The sequence below is a fragment of the Fundulus heteroclitus genome, chromosome 7, assembly GCF_011125445.2.
Source record: "Fundulus heteroclitus isolate FHET01 chromosome 7, MU-UCD_Fhet_4.1, whole genome shotgun sequence".
Classification (NCBI taxonomy): Eukaryota; Metazoa; Chordata; class Actinopteri; order Cyprinodontiformes; family Fundulidae; genus Fundulus; species Fundulus heteroclitus.
Window position 1 is genome coordinate 38,117,053 of NC_046367.1, and position 26,889 is coordinate 38,143,941.

Consider the following 26,889-nt stretch of genomic DNA (forward strand, 5'->3'; position numbering starts at 1 on the left):
AGCCCTCTTGTCAGTCTTCAGTTGTCACTTCAGTCCGTTTATATTCAGCTCCCTCCTCATAAAACACTCAACGCTGCCTCTTAAAGCCACTGCTGCACACATTAGTCAGTGGCATTTCGCTCTAACGTAGTTTTTATGAATCTTCACAAGCTTTTGCTTACATATAAGCCGGGGGAAAGCGTGGACTTACCACTGCTAGAAGGCTTTCATTGATTTATTTTATTTTGTAAAGCAAAATCAGGGATTACGACAAAACAACAAGATGTCTGACTCTCTCGTTTGGATTCGTACATTTGAGTGACATTTGCAGCCACGCACTCTAAGATGCCAGAGGGTTGACTTTGATTGATACGTAGCATGGATTAATCTGATTGGACGAACAGCGACACCAAAAGCGCCGATTGGCCACAGGCGCAGGGAGCTTCACCTAGAGGAGAATCGTTTAAGCAGCCAATTAGAGGCCAGCCTGAAGTTAAATACATTAAAGACAAAAGTTTTAGGAATCCGTTAACCTGACAGTCATGTTTTTTAACTGGGAGGAAGCCGCGGTTCCCACACTGCAAAAAGGGAACCAAAAGTAAGTAAAATTTTCTTGAAATTAATGTATTTGTCCTTGATTTGAGCTGCAAGTTTGAATGATCTGCCAATGCACTGCAAAAACGGATCTAAAAATAAGTAAAAAGTTCTTAAAGTTAGTGTATTTGTCCTTGATTTGAGCAGGTATCTGCCAAAGGAATAAATATTTTGACCCCTAAAATAAGATAATAAGACATCCTGCACTTGAAATAAGATGATGGAGATGAGTTGTTCCTATTTTTAAGCGCAAAAATCGTATTCCATTGGCAAATCATCTTATTTACGAGCTCAAATAAGGACAAATACACACATTTTAAAGAACATTTTACTTATTTTTAGTTCCGTTTTTTGCAGTGTGGAATAAGATTTTTGCACTTGAAAACTGAACAACACATCTCCATCATCTTATTTCAAGTGCATTATATCTAATGATCTTATTTTAGGGATAAAAATACTAATATTTACTAATAATATTTAAGAACAAATAGACTCATTTCAAGACAATTTTACTCATTTTCAGTGAGTGAGAGAACCCACACATGCCCTTGTAGAAAGAGCTCAGGCCAGGATTCAAACACGGGATCTTCTTGCTGCAACATAACAGTGCTAACCACCATTTGTTTCCCCCAATAAATCATGAGTGTCGTTAAAGTTTCCTTTTCCATTTGCAGAAAAAACAGGGCAGCTGCTGTTTTCTGGAACTGTCGCGCTGCTGCTTATTGTCGTCACATTTTGTCCCGCGTCCATCATTCCCGTTTCCGTCAACAAGACTAACGGCTCCTTACTTTAATGTTCTTTCTGTTCGTCTCCTATGGTTTTGCTGTTCCTCTGATGTATTAGTGACACAAATGAGAGATTTGTTTTCCCCCAAGTCCCCCAAGCAGTCACATTACTGTTATCACACAACGTGTAAAGGCCCTGTGTGTTTCCTTATCAATATTTTTGACGTGTCGCCTTCAAAGCCGAGGATGAAATGAGAAAAATCGCAGAGAAAAAAGCTGTGCAGAGGTCACAGCAGCATTACTCACAGCTCAATATTGCGGGGCCTCGCTGCCATTCAGGGTGTAAATTGGACGTTTTGAGACTGATGGAGTAGACAGGAACAAGGAGACTGGTACAATCGATAAATTTAGGGGTCTGTCTGACTCAGTGACATCGCTAATCGCTGTCCTGCTGCAAAACTCATTAGCTGGACATTCCTGAATCACTTGGATTTAGGATCTCTAAGTTAAAGCGAGACAACCAGCCTCCTTTCATAACCACCATAAACCAAATTTTATCTAACAAAAACAACTTTACACGAAATATTTCATAGTTGACCTAATTTAAAGTTTTTATTAAGTCAACGTGTTTTGGATATCATTAAAGTGGTCGTTTAAACTTTCAATTTCAATTTGATAACTATTACTCACCTGTAGACATTTCTTTATAGCCAAAGTCAAACATTAGCATTTGTCTACTCTAGTACTCTGCAAAAACGGATCTAAAAATAAGTAAAACTTTTTTTTTAAATGAGTTTTTGTCCTTGATTTGAGCAGGTAAATAAGATTATCTGCCAATGGAATGAGTATTTTTACCCCTAAAATAACATAATTAGATATACTGCACTTCAAATAAGACGATGGAGATGAATTGTTCCTATTTTAAGTGCAAAAATCCTATTTTATTGGCAGATCATCTTATTTACCTGCTCAAATCAAGGAAAAATACACTAATTTCAAGAACATTTTACTTATTTTAAGTTCCGTTTTTTCAGTGTATCTTTGGACTGATAAATGATAGCTGAGGGATGTGCTACTATTTGATTTAATGCGGTTTGTTCTGTTGAGTGGTTGTGATTACTTTTACCAAAACTGTATAAAGAAGTCAGAATAACTAACAGACGGTGGCCACCTCTTCCTCACTGGAAGTCGAACACAAACTCTGATTAGTAAAACCATCGTAGAAACTAAACGGAGGCAATCTTATTTCCTTAAACCCTTTCACATTTTCTGTATCTGTTTATGCCTGGAAACTTATTTTCATGCATCTGTGGGTTGATTTGTGTCGGAAATTAAATGAAGAGCAAACAGATTTCTGTCTGTGAGCACAAACCAAAAAATTTAGCAGATGGAAAACAAGACAACTCTCCTGTTGCAAATAGGAAGCAGATGGAAAGACATAACCGTCCTGCTGTGGCAGGGAACGTTAACATGTCGCCATTTTAATTCGGTTTGATCATTTTCCAACATGTTGATGACACCGCTTTAAATTTTAAACGCTTCCATATTTTGAAACGCTGACTGTGATCCTCGTCCCGAGATCACATGAACAAAAAGATGCAAAATGCAAACTTAATAATACATAAGATTATGGATGCAAATGGGTTACAGCATTAAAAAGATTTGTCTTCCTCTTTCATAAAGGGCCCTTATCACATCTCAGCCGATATTTAAAAGAGCGTTTTGTTTAATCGTGCCTAAGCTGAAGATCGTGAACAGACAAACGTAACCCCACTCATTTCAGGTTAGTCAAGAGAAACAGTTTCATAACATAAAACAAGCGGAGGTGTGAAGTATGCAACGTTTTGTTATACAAGTTATTTTTTTAACTTAATTTTATTTGCTTTTGCTTATGTCCCTTTCTTATGTCCTCATTTAGCAGCTCGAGCTTGAGCTACACTTTGTGCCCTGGAGCCTATGTGAAGTCAAAAAAAGGACATCTTAAAATCGCCCACTGCAGTGCAGGTCACTACCTACGCGGAGTGGATGTTCATACATGTAGTCTGCACCTGGGAAGTCAGTGACCTGTAAACTAAAGAGGATGGAGGGGATTTTCAAATTATAGCAAAACATTTAATTATTGGATTACATGCTTTTAGATTAAGGCATGTTCATGTGTTAGAACGGCCCAGTTAAAGCCCTCATCTAAACCCTAAAAGCATCTATCTATCTATCTATCTATCTATCTATCTATCTATCTATCTATCTATCTATCTATCTATCTATCTATCTATCTATCTCTCTCTCTCTCTATATATATATATATGCATTACCTTGTTTTGTTCAGTCACAGTAACAGTAATTTAAGCGTGAGGTAACAAACATGACAAAAAGTTCAAACGTTATTAATACTTCTCCGAGATAGTATGCAGTCTTTTCTCATCCTGCATTAAAACATTTGTCTTCATTTTTTTTATTTGACTTCTGCTGTGAGCCTGACTGACAGATGAGTTGGATAAGAATGTCCGAGTTGTTTCAGTGACCACAGTGGGCAAAAATAAGCCGTTACTCACCAGGGTGTAAGGGTCTTAGAACGATATCTCACAAATTAAGACATCACAGTGTAATCCGGATTGGCCTTTCCACAATCCAAAATCTCATCAGCAGACAGTAAAGCTATTACTCACTGAAAAAAAAATGAAAATGATAAAAACTGTCCTTCATGCCTTGAGCCCCTTAGGTCTCGAGTTGTAATGAGGGACAACTCTTGGACTATTATTGGTTTATGGGTTTGCTAAGATTTACGAATAGAGTCTTTACATTGAATGTGTTCTTCCTTCAAGGGTTGTCATTCAAAGTCCATCTGTGAATAAAATATCTGAGTTTTCAGATCCTTCTTAAGGAATCACTGCCTTTTCCCCTCTTTCCGATTAATCTAATTCTCCGTTTTATGGCAACCCAATGTGACAGCCTTACATGGGGCTGTACAAATCTGATATCTGAAAGAAGTAAATACTTCCAACCGTTACCCAAAACAGGGAAATTAATTACAATACTGATACACACATTTGTGATGAATAATTATGCTTTGATAATGTTGTTTTTTCAGGTTTTACTGGTAGGGAATGGTTTGTAAAATGGGGACAGGCTGTTGGGTTGTACAAACAAAGTTTCTCCTATTTGTCGCGGAGAGGTTGATCCGTTTGGTGAATTTTCTTCTTGTTGCACAGCTCGCTAGTAAACGTATTGATGCCTTGCATCTATTGCTTTATGACGTTTTTACCCATTTTCTACATTTCAAGTATTTCTAAACATACCAACACATTTTCTTTATCGCAATGCTTAATTAAGTTATCGGCAAGTAATCCTAAAATAAAATTTGACAAAAAGTTTAAAAATTCTAAATTAATTGTGTTTAACATTTGTGAGTTGTTGTTTTTTTTACATTATATCATAAACCAGAGATGACTTGTTTTGGATTAAACCGTTTATTTTATTTTATACAGTTCAGAAAATGGTAAATGGCTTGTACTTGTAGTGCTTTTAACTATTCTGACAACCTCCAAAGAGCTTTGGTACAAGGATACAACGACAGAGACACTCTTCATATAGATATTTTTTACAACAGTACATAACACAAATACCTAAAAAAAAAATATATCATAAATTTAGAAAGAAAAATAAATACTAAAATTAGGAAATGCAAAAAGCATTCATGGCCAAAAATGTATAAATAAATAAAATAGGGGGTTAATAACAATAAATCATTATTTATAACATCCCTAATAAAACATTTTATTTGCTTATTTTTTTATAGTGTAATTTCTCCTGATTTATTTACATAAATAATAATTATTCAGCTATGTTTGAGATCCTTTTTTATTTCAATTTAAAGTCAGATTTTATTTTTCACTCTGACCTTTTCCCCCTGGAGCTGAAGGAGCAGAAGACAACAGATGGTTGTGAATGAGAGGGACTTCTGACTTCTCCTCTGTTGATATTTGTTGCCACATAAAGCAAAATGAGATTAAATTATGTATAAAGTTGCATTGGAAAGAAAGACCTCTAGCAAATAAACACAAGTATTACTATGAAAATCCTTTTTTTCTTTGTTGTTTCCATGATTAGATGTAGAAAGATGACAGACAGCAGACACTGATTCCTGCGTAAACACCAATGTAGTGTTTTACATTGAGCCTTTATTATTTGCGTGTAAGATTTCCCAGTTGGTTGCTTATTTATGAGGGGATCATGACTACTCTGACTTTAACATCAGTTTAAATATAGATCCTCCTTACCGTGTGAGATATGGGATCATCTGATGCAACAGTCCATGTGAATCAAGGTTAAAACCTTAGATGATAGCTTGTCAGATCAAGAAACAGATTTTTACTGGACTACATGTGTTTCCTTGAGGATCTTTGGCTTCAGTTGTTCTTTTCTTATGATCCGTCTCCCTGAGTGGTGCTTCTTTTTTTTTTTTTTGGAAGAAAGGGGCCTTGAAAGCCAGATTTTGGCAGTCTCTCTCCTGAACAGTTGACGTCTTGATATGAGTTCATGCTAGCTTTGATCCAAGGGTTGCTTTAAAATTATATCCATACATGAAGCTCTTGTCTGCAGCAGAGATCATTCTTTATCTTGATGTCCTGGGGCAAGTGTCATGAGAGCCAGTTTCATCTTGAGATTTGATGGTTGAGATGGTGACTGATGGTTACAAAAAAGTATGAAGGCCATTTTTGTCCTGTCTTGAATTGATGTTAATGAATCAGTTTGAAGTTTTGGATGAAGTTACTTTCAACAACAATTAGATATATTTGGAGCTTACATTACCATTAGGTCTGGAAAAATCCACTAATTACCATTTAAAACGATTCCCAGGTGAATCTTCATGACGCTGATGATGACACCGGATGTGTGGAGGTCAAACGGTTTCAGGAATCAAAAGCTGCGAGGCTAATTTTTGTTCGGTCAAGAGCTTATTTTATTTGTTTATTATTATTTGAATGAGAAAGTAAGAATTGACCGAATCAATATCTGTCATTAAATACATTTCTAGAGTGAAAATGTACATGAAATTTACACCAGATGGCAACGACCACAGAAATCCACACATGCAGAAGCTTCCAGACATATTAGTCCAGATATTCTGCGTAATGACACAGGAAATAAGCATCAAATACGAGGAAATGCAATAAGAGACACAAAGTCAGCTGAAACCATCAGATTTTAGAAAAAAATCCTCCCCAAATAGTGCAAATTCTAGTAATGTTGTGCTAATTGGCATCAATAGAAAGATAATGACCAAACTTCTAACTAAATATCTAAATAAGTTTTATCTGGTTTTCTGGCCTCTTGATCAGGTGAACACTATTTCTTTACAGTTGAAGTCAGCATGGTAGCGTAGGCTGCAGGCCCAGAATAAGTAGAATAACACATTGAAACACAGATATTTTGTTCTTCAGTCATACTAATTGCCCTTTTGGCCACTGTCTGAATTGCTCAGTACTCCAGGCTCTCAGTTTAAAAATAGCTCCGCATCTTTGCTCCACACGAGCTTTTCAGGCTGTGTTATTGTTAAGGGGTATTTTGGTCAATCAGTCACGCTTGCTTTTGGCGAGTGAATTCACATCAGGTTCCCGGCGAAGCTGGGCCAGAGAAGTTCGAGTGAGCTAAGTAGTGTTGAAAGCTTACAGAAGCCTCGTCTCTGCGGAGCCGTATGAATTGAGGGGCTGATTAGTCGGTGATTAGAAAAGGATTGCTGCGTGTTTTTATAACTAATGACTGGATAATATCCCGCTTTGCCCACACTTCTCCTCACTTGGAGCTGTTATGCAATATGTCTCTGATAAAATTGGGACGAGGACAGGAGGAGGAGAGATGGATGGATGGATAGACAGCATACATGTTTAGTTATTACTGAAAACCAGCAGCACAGACGTTTTGTTCGAGCACATTTCTCACAATATCAATACAATCCTGCCACTACGAAGCTGCATTCCTGCTTTCATTAATCCTTAAGAAAACATAACAAAGTAATCTTTGCACAAGCAACTCAAAGTCTAAATCCTTTTAATCTTCATCTGTAGCGTTAACTCTTAATATGGAGGCATTTTGCACAATGTGCAGATGTTTTTTTTTTCTAATTTAAAAACCAAATTTGATGGCCTTAAATTTCCTCAAAAGATACAAATAACTGGTGTTTTTTTCCTAATTGAGCCTTTGCGTTTTAATCAGTCTTTACATTATTGTCGCAAGCAATCATTTTAAGGCTGGTTGGAAAAGAAATGATAGGTTTCCTTTAGAAAGGTGCAACCTTATATTGTGGAACTTTTTTTTTTCTCTTAAGCTCTATGTGTTACAACTTTATCATTGCCAAGAATACAGTAGATTTAAACATAAACTTGTCAATCATAAAATACTTATCCTTGTTTATTTATTTATGCCTTTTGTGGCTTTTGGAACTTAGATACAGTTTCGTACTGATTTTATTTTTATAATTCCTTTAAAATGTAATGTTACATTGAGTTACAGTTGAACCGTTTTGAATTTTTTGGAAAGTTACAGCCAGAGGCTTTAGGATAATTAGTCAAAAAGGGCTGGTAAACGATATAATGCATTCACGTATTTAGTGCAGCATTGCTTTCGTTTGCAATTTGCTTATTTACAGAATTGTTTGGTTGACAGCCAAATTCCACAAACAAACACTTTCTGAATTTTAAGAGGAAATGCTGCAGCTGATTGCAATGCAGCATATGCATGGCAAAGTCTCCAGTCTGCTGCAGCCATGCATGAACATAGATGTATGTACAACTCTGCCCCACAGAAATAAATAAAATAGATCAAAATAGTTCAGTCTAAATGGTTGATGGATGTCTAAGCCAAGACCTGTATTGACATTTGTGTTTTGAAACTAAGAATTTATTTTATGCCATGGTTCTTTTTATATTATTTATTGGAAGGCAAGTTTTAGGGCTGTTTAAGTGGAGATCAGGATGCATAAAAAATAAAAAGTAAGCTGACCTTGAACCTGGGACATTACAACTGCTTTCCAAGCATTTTTACCAAGTAAGGCACAGAAAAGTGTGCAAATAATTCATTCGTCCAGGAAACATGATGTGTTTTTGTGCATAGTTTTATTGATGTGAGTGAACTGATGACTTGGTTTTACAGCAACAAATCTAACTGCCATTTATCATGTGGATCAGAGATATCCTGTCAGAACTGCGTCATCTCTGTTAATAAACTCAGTCACAGAGGTGCTCCTCGGTTCTGTTTGGAAATTACGATTCATCCTCAACAACTGACAATTGCCATTTGTCTACCCATGTTTGTCTTTCTCTTGGTGGGTTTTACTTTAACGTAATTCCCCCCACAGGGGACAATACAGCAATTCAATTAAATTTGGTTTTATTTCCATGAAATTGAACAGAACTTTATCTCCGGTGACATCAAGAAAGAAGTCCAAAGCCTGTTCAGGTGTAAAGCTTAAAAGTTTACAAAGACTTTAGTTTGTTTCTGTTCTACAAACAGTATCTCATCAGATTTACCATTATTCTCTTCATTTCGGCTTCTTAAACCAAAAAAATCCCACAATTGATAATATAACACAGCTCAAAAAGGATAAAATCCTTCATACTGAATAGAAATGAAGCACTTAGAGTGTCAGTTCATGCTTTCTGGCACTTTTACGGACTTCTTTTGTGGACTTAATGCAGATTTTACTTTTTTAAGTCTAAGCCTATATCACTGTTAGAGCCGAGAGTTTTGCTTGGTCTTGGACTAGAAGAGGTAGGTTGGTCTAAATCACAGCTACAAATAGAAATGTCACTGATTCACGTCAAAATGAGGATTAAATGTAGCTTAAAATTTTTATATTAAGTCTGTTGCTCAGTGGGTGGTTAGATGATATGCATGACATTTCTCTCAGTTTTCCAACAATGGACACAAATGAGGACAATGCTGCCCAGTTCTACATTTGTGCAGACAGAGGAAATGAGGAAGTTTAAGGGGTTAATTGTGGAGATGCTGATCAAAACGAACCCCTCCGATAATGTAAAACCAGGTGCAGTCCCTCTAAAACCAAAGAGGAACATGGATAACCTTCAGATATGTTTAAACCGGACAGGACTAGTGGAACCATCCTACATTTATCCTGTTTCTGATGAGAAGAAAAACATCTTCTGATTGTTCTCGTAAGTTATTTTTCACTGAATACATGGACCTTAGTCTTAGCTTACACAAATGCTTTATGCTTTTTCTTTTTTTTTAATTGATCTTGAGACTTCTGTTTGTATTTTGGAGATTAGCAACAGTCACTATGCTACAGAGCTAAAACTAACTCTTGGTTATATTTTAACAGCAGTTATTTAGAGACAATAAACCTTTAGCCAAACGTTAATCTAAACTCATTCTGCTCAGTCAAAAATACACAAACTTAGTCACAAAAACATATTGAATACCTCGGTAAACCAAAGTAGGCTACAGTCATTCACGTACACACTCACACACGTTCAAGCAGACATGCCAAAATAAAAAAAACAGCACTCACTTCATCAGCGATGCCAGTTTACATCATGATACTGACTGATTTGATAAAAACTGAGAAAAGTCACATGGCTGTGTGGCGCGGACGGTAAGATAAAAAAATATATAATATTAAAAAAATGCTTCACCATGTGAAAAAAACACATCTATAAACATTTCATTTATTTTAGCACTCTTCTTATGATGTTGGAGGGAATGTGACACACACACACACACACACACACACACACGCAGACAGGGAAAGAGCTGCAGAAGTAGGCAGAATACCGAAGTACCAATACAAAGAACATTTGATTTGATTCGCTCAGCAGTGACAGTTTGGCCTAGTTTTTTGTTGGATTTCCTTGGTCTGAGATGGAGGCTTCTCTCCTTTTATTCTCTAAGCTGATCTCTCCAAGCAGCCGTGGATAAACTCTCTCTGCTCTGAAGGCAAGTAAAGAAGACATGTTTCTAGGTGATAGTCCAAAAGGGGGAATCTGTTATAATGTTCTATTTTTTGCTGTCAAAGTGCTCTGATAAAGTTATTTTTTTCTTACATAAATCATAGAGAATGGGCATCAAGTCACACCTTGGTGAACTATAAGGTCTGGTCAATAAATGTAAAGCATGTGCTCTTCACTTAAAAATTGAGATAAACTGAGTTATAGATAATTATTAGTTTGATATTTGTCTCTTTTTAGGCGTTATAAGTTTCTTGTACAAAGTCTAGACTTCTTTCTGCTCCAAACTGGAAAGAATTGACGTTTGTAACCGATCCTGTTTGAGTCGCTCCTGAGGTTTAGTCGTGGAGAGGAGGGAGTCCGGTTTGGGGATATCAGGGTCTTATCTTTGTTTCTTAAGTGGATGTGGTTCTGCTGGAGTTTTCAAACTACGACTATTAACCTGGACTGGAGCGATTTGAAGCTGGGGCTGTGGTTCTCCTGTGAAAAAAAGCTGGATTTCTCGTTTAAGGCAGTCCGTTTCTGCCTTAAACGGAGTTCAAGTGCCCTAATGGCCTGTTCATATGTGAGGGTAGGATGGAGCAGAAGATCGATGCTGCAGTCCGTCATGGTGAGAAATGAGCGGAGCTGAACAGCAAAGCCGTCTTTGCTGGGACCCTAAGCTGTCCTGATGAGATATGGATCATGACCAAAACAACGAGATGCCCGTTAAAAACAGCAGAAATCAGCTTCGCCTGTAGAATAGCCAGGTTCACTTAAGAGATAGAATGAGGAGCTCCTTCATCCCGAGAGCTCAGAGTAGAGCTGCCACTCTGAAACATCGAAAGCAGTCAGCCTAGGCGGTTTAAAGGAAGCCTCCTGGTTACCTTGGAGGTTTTTAGCACCCTCTACTTTTGGCTGAACCCCCGATGTTCTGGAGAGACTACATATGACCTCTGGCCTGAGATCTCCCAGGATAAGGAAGTGTCAGTGGGGATGGACAGACGGATGGATGGAATTCAGATTTTGCCCTCAGTAACTGTATTATTCCTTTAATCCTGGAAATGTTCTTCAGGTGATAGAAAGCCGACCTTGTAATTGTCTTTAGGTGCTTTTGGAGGTTCAGGTCTGAGTCCATCACTACACCAAGGTTTCAGGCCTGATCAGCGGTTCCTAGCTGAAGCAGCTGAAGCTGTGTGCTAACTTTTGATCTCTCCTCTATTGGTCCAAAAATTATTACTTCAGTAGTATTTATTCAAAGTAAGGTGTTTAAATAGAATATTTTAAACATTAAGAAATTTAACATTTAACACAGATATTAAGAATTCAATAATATGATTAATTTCAAAATTGTTTAAAAACTTACACAATTTACAAGTAGACAAATAAGGTTTTGTTTAATATTTTTGATCCTCTGGTTACCTCCACTTAATGGAGTCAGTGTTAAATATAAACCAAGCTGAAGTGACGTCTTTTTGAATATGCATTTAAAACTCTTTACTTATTGTGTTGTTAGAGTCTTGTAGCCATGTAAAGAGGGTTAGAAAATACCTTAAATATGCAAATATTAACAGTCGTAACAGCTGTAACAATGTTCTCTGATTCATCTGCACAATTCTTTGAATAAAACAAATTTTCTTTTGATTTTGCCAAACACTTTGAGTTTTTAACGTCTTATAAAAAAACTGACTCCAGAGGTTTTGTGAGGAGCTTCCATGTTGTCGAGAAAAGTATGCTAAAAATCTCTAAAAACACTTAAACACTGGTAACCTAAAAGCCAAAGATAAAACAAAAATCTGCTGATGGAGCAGGAATGTGAAGAACAGTGATATTTTAGAGTCACTTTTGGTCAAAGCTGCTGGGCTGTCCTTTAAAACGACACCACAAGCTGTGCTGAACTTGCACTCAAGTTCTTCAGACTTGGCAGAAATGTTATCAGCTGAAACCTGAGGCTGGCTCTGAGTGCAGCAGCTTGGACAGCGCTGAGTGGACTGAATGTCAGGCTCCACAGAAAATGTCCCATTAGGAAAATAAATGTGACAGAATTAAAATATGCATTATCATAATGTTTAAAGAATATTGTTGCGTCACATCCATAGTCAATGAACATTATTGAAAAGTTCACTTACTTAAGTAACTAAATTTACTAAGTGAAACACATTGATAGATTATTTACTCACGGATTGACATTTTCAAGCCTCCATTTGTGTTAATTGTGACAATTTTTCCGCTTCCATGTAATGAAAACATAGTATTTAAGATTTGACTATTACATCAGACTAATAAAAAAAACATTTTATTATAGAAATGTGGGCTTAATCAAATGTATGTTTAGTAACTGGTTAAAGGTACTTTTAATCTGACAAACAGGCCTCATCAGAAGGCATATTCCAGTTTATTGGATATGACTGTGTACTCTGCCATGCAAAAGTCTCCAAAGTCCTTGAACTGTTTAAATGGTCACAATTATAAACAAAGTGCTAGTTTTATTTTGTTAAACCAGAGTAATAGCTGGAGCAGCCCTTCAGGATACAGAGTCACACAAACAGTTGTCATGTTATATGTCATAATGTGTTTTATATCTATTGCATATTTAAAATATGAAGTGATTTTATCCCTTTTTGTATTTGGCCTCCCTGAGTTAGTATTCTGTGAAGCCAAATGATGCCACAGCTTCTCCATTTGATTTATTTCTGGACTGATACATTTATATGAGATGAATATTGCTATAAGCCTATCTATTGTAGCTCTAACTGAATGTTTTGAGCTGCTGTTTGGCCGGAGGGTGAACCTCAACCCAACTCTGAAGTTTTTTCCAGCCCCTAACAGGTTTTCTTCCAGGATTGCTTGTATTCAGCTCCGTCAATTTTTACATAAACTCTAACAAACATCCCTATATTGAAGAAAAGGTTCCCACTACATGATGCTGATACCATCATGTTTCAGACTGGTGATGACGTGCGATATTAGGTTCAAGCTGCAATTTCTGTTCAGGTCAAAAGGTTAAAATTTAGTCTCATCTGGGCAGAGATCAACCTGCCATGGGTTTGCTGTGTCCCCAGCAAATCACACTTCATAAGGATTTCTTTCAACAATTGCTTTCTCCTTGTCATTCTTAAACAAAACCCACATTTGTGGAATTTACCACTTAAAGTTGTCGTGTCAATAGATTTTCCCACCTGAGTTCTGGATCTTTGCAGTTCCTCCAGAGATACCAGGTGCTTCTTGGCTGCTTCTGTGATTAATGCTCTCCTTACCGAGCCTGTGAGTCAGCTGCTGTATGTCTTGGTAGGTTTACAGTTGTGTTATTCTTTTTCTATTATAGATTATAGAAAAATAAAACACAGAAGAAATGAGAGCAAGAATATTATATATGTATGATATAGGATAATGATTCTTAAAAAAACATCCCTGACTTTTCTGCTGTGTTGCTTTGTTTTTCACATTCTTATTGTTCACTAATGTTTTCTAACAAACCTCTGAGGCCTTCACAGAGAAGCTAGATTTATACTGAGGTTAAATTATACACAGGCGGAGTCTTTTTCCTGACTAGATGGTCGCTGAAAGCAGTTGCTTGCATTAGATTTTTTTTAAGTGTATCAGATTAAAGACTGCTGAATAAAAACACGCCACACTTTTCAGATTTCCTTTTGCGCTCACAACAACATTCAACTCTGTGTCTGTCACATAATATCGAACTAAAACACAAGTCAGCAGTTGTAAAGTAGCACAATGCAAGAAAGTGCAATATTTGAATATTTTTTTTCAAGGTATTGTGCTTTATAATAACATGATAATCTGCTTTCACAAAATTAAAATGGCAAATATGGGCAGCCGGAAATAAAAATAAGATGAAATGGAGAGCTGTGCAGGAGGCCTGTTCTGTATTTGTCCCGCAGTGGAGGTGAGGAAGCCAAACACGTATGAATCTGCTGCCTTATCTCTCTGGGTAACAGGAAATTAGAGGGGGGGGGGGGAACGCAGTGGAGTTTGAAACATCTTCCTACTGCTGTGTCTCAGAATATATTAATACCATGAGGAATATCAAGAAGATGAAGATAAGCCTGACAAACATCAGGAGTACACTATTTAACCAAGTAAGATAAACATTAAAGTTATTGGGGAAAAGGTTGTATAGTAAGGCTAGGTAAGTTTATTTCTTACTGCATCCTTTGTGCAAATGGCGAAGAAAAAAAAGAAAGAAGAGGAGTTGAACTCCTCATGAGCAAAAACAACAAACTAAACGCAGCTTTGAAGTATTTTAAAGACAAAGAGGGGAAAATGCATTACTTCACAAAGCGCAGTAAAAAACACTTTTTTTTTTAAAGGTTTAACACTTAATTTCCATCTTGTGAAGGACTGAGTCTTTTTTCACAGATAAATAACGCGTTGCCCCATTAAAGGTTTGGTGGCTTTTAAAGGTTTTGAACAATACATTCAGTGTGACTTTAATGCAAGATAAAGCAGTATTTTTAAATTTAAATTAATTTGTTCTGCTGTTTACCTGAGAATAAATGCAAGCATTACAAGTTTATATGCGTTTGAGTTTTTACACAGTAAGGTGACGTTTTCACACTGTCACATAGCTGAGTTCTATATGATTTGGCTCAATACAAAAGAAAAATACTGTAAATGGTTTCGGATTCAGGATTGAATTGACTCTTTTGAAACCTAAAGAGCCTAATCTTTACCAAACACACATTGTTTTTCTTTAATTCTATTTGGCTAAATATGTTTGTGTTGTCAGCTCTCCTTCTCAATATCAAATCGATTTAATAACTCTTACTATAACAAAAAAAAAAGCAACAGCAGCAATAAATATTGCCACTTAGTAAACGGGTTGATTTCAGACTCTAAGCTTAGTTTAAGGGAATAAATAAATTGGGATGACGTTCCTCTCAGCAGTGATGGGAAGTGGAGCAGTCATTTCAGGTCAGGTACACAAACTGGAAACTGGAAAATCTTTGTGGATTGGCATTCATGTGTGAAATTACATGAATCTTTAATCCTCCTGTTGCTGCTTCTGTTAAAATACGTTGGTGCCTCCTGACCCAGTTTTCTCGTAGGATTTAACTTATCAGATCTTCCATTTTATTATAATAAACAAAAGGACAATTAGCATATCGCTGGTGTTAAACGTAATTAGAGGAGTGGCCTTGAGGGCTGATGTTGTCAAAGCTTCTAAAAACACAACAAGGCTTGTTAGGGGGTTTCCATTTTCACAAGGCAGGTAATCCTGGTCATTAACAGTGACATAAACAGGAACAATTAAAAAGCAAATTCTTAATTGTTCACAGGTTGCAGTCTGGTAAGGGTTTGGTGATTAAAATCATAAGAGATCCGTCCTTTTTAGTCTGACAAGATTCCCTTCATCTTAAGTATTGTTTCAAATTTGTGTTTGTTCTTGTCTATGTTCTGTTAAATATCAGCAGAACATAATCAATAGAACAAATTTTTGCTTAGGTTCTTGGTTTACTCCTCCATTCCGTTCTATAGTACAGCATAGTACTGTCCACATACCCTGATCATTATTTTTGTTGCACTTCTCTGATCTCTCTAGCAACTTTTTTTCCTTCATAAAAGCGACCAGCAACAGATCTAGAAACTTTTTATTTGTTATTTGTTATGCAGTTAGTGTCTTGAGTCAGCAGCGAGGCTGCCGTGAGCCCTCTCTACTTCCCTCAGCGCTGTCTCACAGGCAGACTGCCTAGTCCTGAAATCCGCCTGCAGTCAGAACAAAGAGAGCAGAGAGGAGATCATTCTTCTTTTCCACAAAATCATGTAAGCGCAAAGCTGTCGGTGATCCTGCCTGGATTAAAATGTGAGAAATAAACATGATAATATAGAACTTTATCCATCCTTTCCTCCATTGCCTCAGCAGCACTGGCTTTCGGGCATTGCTGAGTCAGCGCCTTGAGCCAGCAGCTTGAATCGATAAGGGACAGAGGAAATACAACACCGCACATGTTCAGCAGGGGATAAAACATGGAAGCGGCTAACAGCTATTAGCATCTCCCAGCGAAACAATGGTCCAAGATCCAGTGGAAAAAACGGCAAAAAAGATATGATTCCAAGAGGGAAAAGCCTGGAATGTCGCTGGGAATACAGTATGACCGTTGGTGTTCAATTAAGCCGACGCTAAACCTGCCAATTGCTCAGTTGTGACCGCAGAGCACACGCGCTGGATTAAAACGTTCTCTTGCTAACAATTCAACTGAATAAAATTTTATTTATATAGCACCAATTCTACAGCTCTACAGCCCTCACTGGAGCGGTTAGCAGCTGAGTGTGAAGTGGCCGGGATGAGGATCAGTGCCTTCAAATCCGAGACCATGGTCTTGAGCAGGAAAAGGGTAGAGTGCTTTCTCTGGGTTGGGGAGGATGTGCTGCCCCTAGTGGAGGGGTTAAGTATCTTGGAGTCTTGTTCATGAATGAGGGGAAGATGGAGCGGGAGAGAACACTTGGAGAAACAGAGGTTTCAAGAAAGCACTTTATCTTTAATGTAAATAGCATAATGGTGACTCGACAAATATTGCCAATATGCCTGTAATTGTAAACGACTCGGCTCAATAAGGGAGACAAGCAATTCCTGACCTGGACATCCCCAAGCCCAAACATATTCAAAGTTTTGAAAGTTACAGCAGTAAGAATTAACTGGAGTAACAGCGTCCAGTAAACAAAAAAATTGCATCACCTCTGCTGTTCAAAGGGTTAACTCCCTTTAGCCTGTCAGTCCATTTATAGTCCCTGTCTGTGTCAACATATTGGGTCGATGTGAGCTTCTTCAGCCAGGCGTCTTAAATTGTATTAAAAAAACAACTTTAGTGCAGTAAATTACTTTGGGGTTTTTTTAAGACTAAGGGAGAACAATGTTGATCAGTAAAACTGGAAAAAACAGTTTTTGTTTTCTTTGAATGTTTCATGTAATGCTCATTTACAGATAACTCTTTTTGTGGGTGTAGAATAATTATTTTACATGTTTTTATCTTAGCTAACCATTTTTTTTACATTTAACATTACTTGCTCACCTCTCATCACTTTTGACTTGGTGCTAAAATCGGTTTTTATTACCTCCTGTCTAAAAGGTGGATTCTACAACTTTAAGGTGATTGAAAGGAAGCATTTTATACTTTATTTTGGGATGTGTTGAACAAGCTACCTAGTTGGCATAATGGAAATATATTTATTTACATCAAATTTAAAGAAATAAAAATTTCTGGACTGCAAATAAAGCTACAAACACTGAAAGCAATAAACAAACAATTTTTTATCCAGCACTTAACAATCTACAAAACTGTTTTCCTCAAAATTTGCCATTTACATTTTCTTACTTGTAAAACCTCTTGTGGCTCTTGAGAGCCACTCCTGCACCATTTGCTGGTTAAATGGCATCTCATTTAAAATAGAAACATAAGTTTCTGCAAAGCAGCCGTGTTTGCAACTTTGAGGTGTTGCAAACCAACTCTGCTGCAGGTAAAAATTCATCTCCACTCATGACATTTTGTTGCTTGGCAGTGAAAACCGAGACATTTTTACAGTTTTATTCTGTTTTGTTTTTTTTGCCTTCACTCTACGTTAGTACACCTGCTGCGATGTCAAAGCACCCTCATGCAAAAACATGAGACTTCAGTGTTTTTTACGCCGCAATAGTCAGTCTAAACGGCAACTAACAGCATGGTGGGACCCCAGAGATGTTTGCCGGTCGGTCTGTAAATTTGAAGAGAGGTTTAACACGGCTGAATTTAATCTGCTTTTAAATTTAATATGACTCTGGGGTCACATGGAGGGCAGTATCATACAAAACAACACAAATGTGTGGTTATTCTCTGTAAAGGCCTTTCCCAAATGGTATTTCAGTCGTTCAGGAGGAAAAATGTGACATATTGAAAGCCAGCGGAGAATATAGGGTGATGCAATGTGTCAAGGGAAGCATCTGTGCTTCATTTTGGCTCAAGTTTAAGTTAGGGGTGATGCATGCATGTGCATGTAAATCACTTGAGAATAACAGTTACCTGTCTAAACCTCGCCATGAAAATTTAATGGAGGAGATAATGATGTCTGTTGCCAATCTGTGTGGATAAGCCTACACACCAACAGCTTGCAATGATAAATGTTGTGCTTCTCCTCATAACGCATCATTATTTTTTCACAAATTCCACATCTACCTGCTGACATGTGTCTCCTCATCCTCTTTAGCTGGCTCTCTGTGTGAGTGTCGCTGAGCACTAAGGGAACGGTCCTGAGTCCGTTCTTCAGTCAACAGAGAGCTTTTTCTGTGTTCATTTTATTTATTCCGGGTTTTACATATCCACATTGTTGTACAATTTTATTTGGAAGACGTTTGTTTGACTGTAATTGATTTATAATTCATTAAATCTGTTCCATTAGGTAGCGCAGAAAACATGCCGCTTCTTTTCTCCTCTATTATTCCACAACATTGATTTCAAACGCTAAAATGTGTCTGTTGAAGTTGACCGGAGGATCGTCTCTTTGAGATTAAAGCCGAGTACCCAGAGGAACGCGGACCTAGAGCTTGTCAGACACGAGCGAGAAGAACTAGACAGCAACAACTCCCCTGCGTCAATTAGTAGCCTTAACAGACCGTAACAACACTGATCAAAGAGGAAACTGTATTATGAGACTGCAGATGTTTTAGACTCTATTTGTAAACCTCTTAAGACCCTTTCACATCAACATGTTATCCTCTCCATACGAGTTGGGGTGATAGAAAGTCAACAGTGAACTCCAGTTGCTCAGCTAAAACTATCTGTGAATGTACAAAACACAGATGGTGAGATTGACTACATTTAATATTATTCTGAAAGTGATTAGGCATACATCCGTGGAATTTTAATTGAATATTTTCACAGCAAAGTGATTTTAACAACTACCTGTGTATTGTCTGTCATGGTTGTAGGGTTTGTTGATGGACTAAAACTTGCAAACAAAGTGAGGCCAAGACAACGACCAGGAATGAGCAGGGAGCTGACCAGAACAGGGGATAGCATGATGGAGGACCTGACAATGAGTGTTACTAAACTGGCTGAATATATAGGGGAGAAACAGAAAGGGACAGCAGGTGGAGCAATAAGCAGAGGTGGAAAGTGTAAAAGTAATTAGACAGAGGAAGAGAGAAGGCAATGATCTGACAGAGACAGGAGGAGAGCAGAATCTACAGGAATACATGAGGAAAGACCCGATATGATAGAATAAACCAATTAAGGCAAGAAAATAAGGATCTAGCAGAAATACTAAAATCATAATAAACAGAAGCGGACTAAGACAGGAACCCAATCTACAGGTAACCAATACTAAAGAAGTGCAAACACACAAATAGACCTTCAGGATCCCCAGGGAGCAACAACAAGTAATCAAACCCCTGGGGATCCTGACAGTAAGAACATCATAATTAGCTGGCATTTGGAAAAAAGTGGAGGTAAGTTGGATCATAGCCTGACAAACCATCCATCCGTTGTCTTTAGCTGCATATCAATGGGAGGCCGCTGTCTATCTTCAGGGGTTATTGGGCAGATATTTATATGCAAACCCATCCATGTTTAATGTACATAGTGAGGACTCTGCCTTGTCTTCCATTCATATTCAAGCCTTTCTATGGTCTAACACTGACCCTCACCCTAGCCCTAAACCTTAGTCCTAAACCTAACCCCTAGCCCAGAAAAAAGTGAGGACCAAAAAAAGGTCCTCACTTTGCATCAACATTCTCACTTTGCATGTAAAATGAGCCAAAAACGTTCTTGTTCAGCTGCAAGTACAAGAACACACTCACACAATTTAGACAGAGATGAATTTACCTAACAGTGTTGTTTTTGGAAGAAAGCGAAGTACCCAAAGAGAACCCAGACATGCACATATAAACTCTTGATCTTCTTTTTTTGTGCATAATTTATAGTTATTCTCTTAGTGTGACAAGTGAATTTCTCTACTGTGAGATCAATAAAGCCTATCTTATCTTATCTTATCTTATTATTTTAAGGTTTGTAAAGAAATTATCTCATGTCAATGTTGTTGGTTTACACATTTAATCAGCAATATATGCATACAGGTGAAGTTTTTTACTTTTATACATTTACTCTCAATAAAACCCAAGAGGCTCTAACTCTCCCTATAGCGTAAACCTGGTGTTTTCAATGGATTCCAGTCATAAAAGCAAATTCCCTTTGCTTGAACAGACTTCATAGTGAAATGAGTGTTTGACACAGATTATATAGGGCAGTACATTAATTCCCTCAGTGAACTGTGTGTAGAAACACAAATACACACGGAAACTCACTAACTTGCCAAAGCGCCACACTGTCAGGTTGAATTTGATCCCAACCTTAGCTACATGGGGTGAACTTATAACCAAGGGCATCTCTCTTTGTTCATTCCTCCTGTCTCGACTCTGCTGAGTCCTCTTTCCATTCGTGACTTGGAAACACCCCCTCAAACCCTAGCGCTCATTAGACCAGCAGCAGGACCAAAATTCATTTCTTTCTCTCCCTCTCTCTCTCTCTCTCTCTCTCTCCTCTACAACTGATTTGTAAAGCTTCAAGGAAACAGCAGAAGAAAGAAGTAAACACCCAGACAGAGTTAACTCGTCACCTGAAGCTGTACACAATGCGCTGTTGTGATGGTGCCATGCCAAACAGCCCTGGGCTGTTCTTCCACACAGAACAACCTATTGCTGGGGTGCATTATCAGAAGATGTTAGTCATTAGTAGAACAAAATAAATCTGAGCTTTGTAGCTCAAATCAAACGTCAAAGCGTAAATCCATAGCTAGAGAAATATTGGTGAAGCTGGTGGATTGACTACTAATGATGGAAGCCCCTTGTAGGATGCATCAAGAGGGGATATTACTCAAGTATGCAGTTCCCATCAGGCATTTTAGAAAGTGGCTGTTTTTACGCTTTGCATCTTTAGTCTTTCAGGTTCGTCCCAAAGGTCTCGTTAAACACAATAGCAGTACACAAATGTTTTCAGAAAAAAGATTTCAGAAAAAAGATTAGAAAAAGGTGTAAAAGTCATGAAAAATGAAAATGTGTTCCAGATTCAAAAACTCTAATATGCGGGTTACGCTTATAATTTATGAAACCTCTCTTAAAAAATAGTCTTTATTTTCTTTCATGCTAGCTGTAAAGGTTTCTAATTGTTGCCAGCAAGATTACAGCTGAATACCTGTTGCTTCCTTGGCCAACCAGAACCGAAGAGCTGATGTATTAGTAGATAACTATTTTTGTTTTTTATAAGGAGATAATACAAAAATATGATAATGAATGATAGTTAATGTAGACCACAATTCTGTAATGCAACCCTTAAAGTCAAAAATGAACAAGCGACAACTGCGAAACTAAAGCTGCAAGCAGCAATGGGCAGCCCTCCCAGGTTGGCGCTAACCTGACGCCGCCAGATAGATTTGCTTCGCATATCCATCTGGAAACCTTCCGTTGAAGTAATTTTGGGAAGGGGCGAAAATACTGGTTAGCTGATTGGCCTATGTTGGTGATAGACGGGCCAAATAAACCAATCAGATCAACGAAGCATATGACGTACTCGTCAACATGTTTCGTCGTCGCTCGTAACAGAGCGACGACGAAAACACAACCACAAGCCAAGCTACTCTTGTTGCTGCAGGTAAAGGCTCGTTAGCTCAGCAAAGAAATACTCTGTAATTCCGATAAAACTTGCTCGATAGCTACGCTAACGCTAGTTTCATCGGCTGACGCCACCGTGTTCTTTAGACTGAACTGTCGCGCTTCTCGTTGCGTCACACCTCAACTCTCCTTAAAGCCAACGCTGATTGGACGTTCATTTGGTGAACGGCTCCAAATTTTCTTTAACGGAGGGTAGCCAGACTGATCTGCGAGTGAAACCTTGAAAGCTCGCGAGATCAGGATGGTCTCACGAGGCTAGGTTGGCGCTGCTCGGCCCGTGTTGCTGCCGCAGACGCACAGCAGTTTCCTACTCGCCTCAAACAAGCCCATCTCTCTATCTGGCACATCACCAACAGGTGGCCAAATTTCATTAAGTACAGCGCAGGTAAACTCCAGTGAGACATCTTTAAAATTTGGAAAAATCCTGAAGGAAGCTGTAGTCACTTCTGGTTTGGTGGGCGAAGGATTAATCAACACTACCTGTTGTGTTTTGAACATATTCTCCAAATATCATTGTGTGTTCTTACACAAATCATGACATTTCTACAGACTGTAATGGAGGTCATCCATCATAAAACCTGTTGCTTTTATTTAAGTAGGCGGGGCTACGGTAATGTCACCACTTAATCATGGCAATGTGTGGCTCAGTCGTCCACTTTCAAGCATCAAGCACACAAACTTTGGTGCATATACAATGACGTATCAGGGAGATGCAGGCGTTTAAATATTCTAGGGGGCGCCGTGGATCCTAATTTGATGGTAATCCAAGTGAGCAGTTTGTAGCTTGATAAAGATCATTCATATCCAATTTGAAGCACATGCAAACTGTGAGCTTTCGAAATTCGCCACTCCGCCATGTCCACCACACGGTTGAGCCATCAGTCACGGTTCACAACAGGATTTGACATCACCTTGTTCTGTGTGGTCAGACACAGTCGATGTAAAACAATCAAGAACCAACAACCAGTGAAACCTGTGACTTCGTCATGTAAGTGGGCGGGACTAAAGTGATGTCACCAAATGAGCATGTGAAGGTGTTTGAGCGATTGTCTATGATGTGCCACAAACATTTGATACAGCTCTGACCTTGTTTTTGGAAGTCATTACAGTTACGTCTTTTTGGGCGAGAAGTCAGATTTTGAGGCTTGGCCACGCCCACATGCTCTCATGCAGCAAACAGCTTTTGATAACTTTTGACCTCCAATGGCTCAAGACTATACTGAGCAATTTTGAAGCCCACAAGTCAAAAGCTCTAGGAGTTCGCTTTGATGCAACATGTGTAAAAGATACAAAATGGCAGTTTTGATCCAAAATGGCAAAGCACTGCATGCAGATTTCTACCATTTTCAGGGAGTTCCCAACTGCAGTTCTGACCCGGGACTTGGAAGTAAATGCTGAGAAATACTCTATCTGCACTCTAAGAGAGTGGATGGTAAGGAATTAGTTTTATCTCCTCAATACGTGACTCTGGTTTGTTTTGTGTGTCTCTACCTTGCAGACTCTATGAAGGTCTTACAAACTGCACATACCTGTGTGCGGAGAAGATGAGCTGCTACTGGCCCAACCGAATTGTGGACGAGTTCTTCATCCAGGTCCACAGGCACTACTTCCACGACTGCTCAATGTCTGGACGACGACTCAGGGATCCTCCGAACCGCATTCTGGGTCCCTTCATTGTCGTTCCCATCCTGGTCACACTCCTCATGACGGCCCTGGTGGTGTGGAGGAGCAAGCGCAGCGAGGGAATCGTGTAGTGAAGGGGAAAAATGGGGGTTGGGGTCACAAGACTCAAGAAACTTTTTCTCCCTGAGGTTAACGCCAACCTCACCCTCAGTGACCAAAACTCTTCTCTTGAGTGTCAGTGTTTGGGGAGAGGGTCTCATTAGATGTGAAAACATGAACTCCAGGCTCTAAAGATAGATCCCCCATCAATGCACTCCGGTGAAGACATTAAAGCCCATAACATTTGTACTTAATCTTGACGGATTTGAGTCGTTTCTTAAGTTTAACAAGCACATTTTGCTGCAATGCTCACCCAAATCTGATCCGGACCAGAAAAGGGACTGGTGACGGGATGTTGCACAACAAAACTTTTTTTTTTCCTGTCAGAAACTGCTCAAAAAGGATATTGGGTGTGGTGGCTCTTCTTCATTCAAGAGTTTAACAAATGCTTTCAACAACCAAGAAAATACCACAAAGGAACAGATAATAAAAGCCTCTGACAGGAAACCCACGGATATTCTCAGTCGTACTTGTGTACATACGTACCTATACCTAAACTACACGCGGTATGTACAGCTTTGCGACTATTGTGTCATGATTCTGCTGCATTTAATGTATATTTACTAGAGTACAAGTGCATCCTGAATCGTGAAGATGGGAACTGAAGAGAACGGTGAAACAGATGCTCAATCCAGGTAACAGGGATCACATATTGGAAAATATGGACAACCCACAGGAATAGAGCCCAAGTTTGCATTTTTAGAGCTTCCACTTCCATGGCTGTGTTTTAACAAAACAGAATATATAAAACAGCGGGGAAATGCTATCGTAAAACACAACTCCAGATAAAAAGAAGATTCAAAGCCGTGGGTTACTGTCAGTAAGCCACTGCACAATGCCGCTAAGCATTGCCATTGCCCAAAGCACAGTTTGTGAATCACGAACCTCTGGTTTCTATTGATTTATGATCACCCAGTGTAGTAGAGTGTGCTGTTTGAACTTCTCCTTCATTGATATTTTCGAATGCTCTCTTTCCTTTATAGATTTATTGACCTGTAACCTGCCTGTCAGCAAAACACACTTTGAGATACACCCACACTTTGTACTTTGTGCCAAAAGCTCATGGAAAAAGAAAAAAAAAAAAAAAAAAACGAGAGCCGTGTTTGTTATGAAACAAAGGATTTTCTGTTGGAATGACTTTCACTGATTGATTTTGAAATCTGTGATTGTGAAGATATGTTGAATAAAACCTCTGAATAATGTATTGAATGCACACAGCACTGACACTCTTATGATACCAAGTGTAACAGGAGGGGATTAGTGCGTGCCGTATCAATTATGAATTTACATTTTTGATGATTCACCATCAGTCCACCTCGTTGGCAATGTTTACAGAACAGAGAGTTAATGACAGTGCTGTACATTGATTATATTTGTGTTGACAGTCAGCAGAAAGACGGCTGTGATATTCCTGAAATTTCAATCACGCCTCAAATATTTTCAGGTGAGTTTAAATTAAACCATTTAGAGGGAATCATGATCAGTTAATTATCTTGTTTTACCACAGCAGCGTAGGTTTGATTAATATCTAGTGGGTTTTAGTTTCAAGGTTATCTAATTAGACAATATACATAATATTGAAACTTCTAGAAAAGTATGAAATTTAAGTAAGCTTATTTCCATCCACCCATCCATCCATCCATCCATCCATCCATCCATCCATCCGTCTATTTGCTGGCTAAACAAGGTCACTTATGTTTTATAATTCACAATAAAAGCATCCAGACTAACTCACAAAAGATCTATGTGCCACTCTTGATTATTACTATTACTACAGTTGTTCCTTTATGTCACCTGATAATGTTACACATTTAAAACTTTAACTGTAAATAATAAAATAAAATAATTGCAAAACTAAACCAAAGGTACATACTTACATACAAGATATTAACACTTATACCTGTCATCCTGTTTAGTGTTTTTACCAAAAAGGAAAGCGACACCTATATTGGTTATTTCTCAAAACAAGACCTGAATTGTCCACTGCTTCTTGATTTTGCCATAGGAAACATGTTTAATCATATTCTTTGCTCTTGGTTATAAAGAAACCTGTACCTTCATCTGCTGCAATACTACAAATGTTATTGGAGTATCAAATATTTTTCTTAGTATCGTTATCAAGTTTTAGATTGTAGTATCCTGAGAACCCTGGTAAGTTTTCTAGAGATGTCTCCACTAAGTTCATGTTCATTGCATTTATAGTTTAGAAATGCCTGGAAAAGGACGGCAGCTTGACCTGAAAAAATGTTAAGAGACTGTCACAAATAATATTGCAAAGTTATATGTTTAAAACCTGAAAAAGTGGGTGTTTGAATTTTTACATTGCTATTAGGTGTCACTATTTTTTGTTCTGAAGGCAATTTTCCACAGCAAGTCGGTATGATGTTTAAATTGGTGGCAGGGAACACTGTGTTTAGTAAAGTAGGTTTCTACATTAAGGATTTTTTTTTTTTTGGGTTTGAAATGTTATCTTTTACCTGTTATGCTCCAGCAAAACTTTAATTTTCCAACTGGCTCGACTTTGCAGCTCTGACTGGTGGAAAGTACACTAACAGATAAACTGGTGAAGGCAATTCAACCGGCTGCCAAGTAGTTCCCTTTTTTTTAAAGTAGCAAAACTTTTAGAATAGTTTTAGGAACTAAACAATCTAAACCAGAACAATAAAGATCTCCTGACCATAACCTTGAGATTGTACTGTTGGCCAAGGATAATCTATAAACCTTACAAAAGATAAAACTATAATCAAACTATAATCAGATACTGCATTGGATTTAAAAAAATGACAAACGGATATTATTTTAATGTTTGCAAAGTAAACATAACAAACACAGGAGCAGAGGCCAGACGAGTAGCTAGTAAAATTATATGTATCTCCAACTTTTAAAACCAATTCCATTAGACACCATGTGGTTCCTTTTTTAAAGATAAACTTTAATCACCCACCAGATTACTGCAGACTACAGCCACTGCGAAATGTTTTATAATCATCTGTAAAATGTTTTAGCCATTTTGGCCCTAACCCTCAACTATCATTGAAAGGAAAACTGACAAAGAAACATAACTTAATATTCCTTTTATTTAAAATATATACTTTTACAAAATTAAATGCCATCTTCATTAAGAGGCTTTAAAACTATTCTAAAATCATGATACAATTCAGTTATAATGTTACCACATTTTCTGTGCCATTATAATCACAAACTATGTTTTATT

General features: G+C 37.9%; 1 protein-coding gene across 2 annotated transcripts in view; it reads left to right on the top strand.

Annotated features, from left to right (window-relative positions):
• The window catches only part of ramp1 (receptor activity modifying protein 1), a 115,061-nt gene extending 90,189 nt beyond the window's left edge, over positions 1–24,872 (top strand). For both annotated transcript variants that reach the window (XM_012876152.3, XM_021323392.2), the window contains exon 3: positions 23,392–24,872. In XM_012876152.3, coding sequence (XP_012731606.1) covers positions 23,392–23,647 — 256 coding nt within the window. In that variant the 3' untranslated portion in view covers positions 23,648–24,872. The remainder of the gene's footprint in view (positions 1–23,391) is intronic.
• Positions 24,873–26,889: the final 2,017 nt, after the last annotated feature.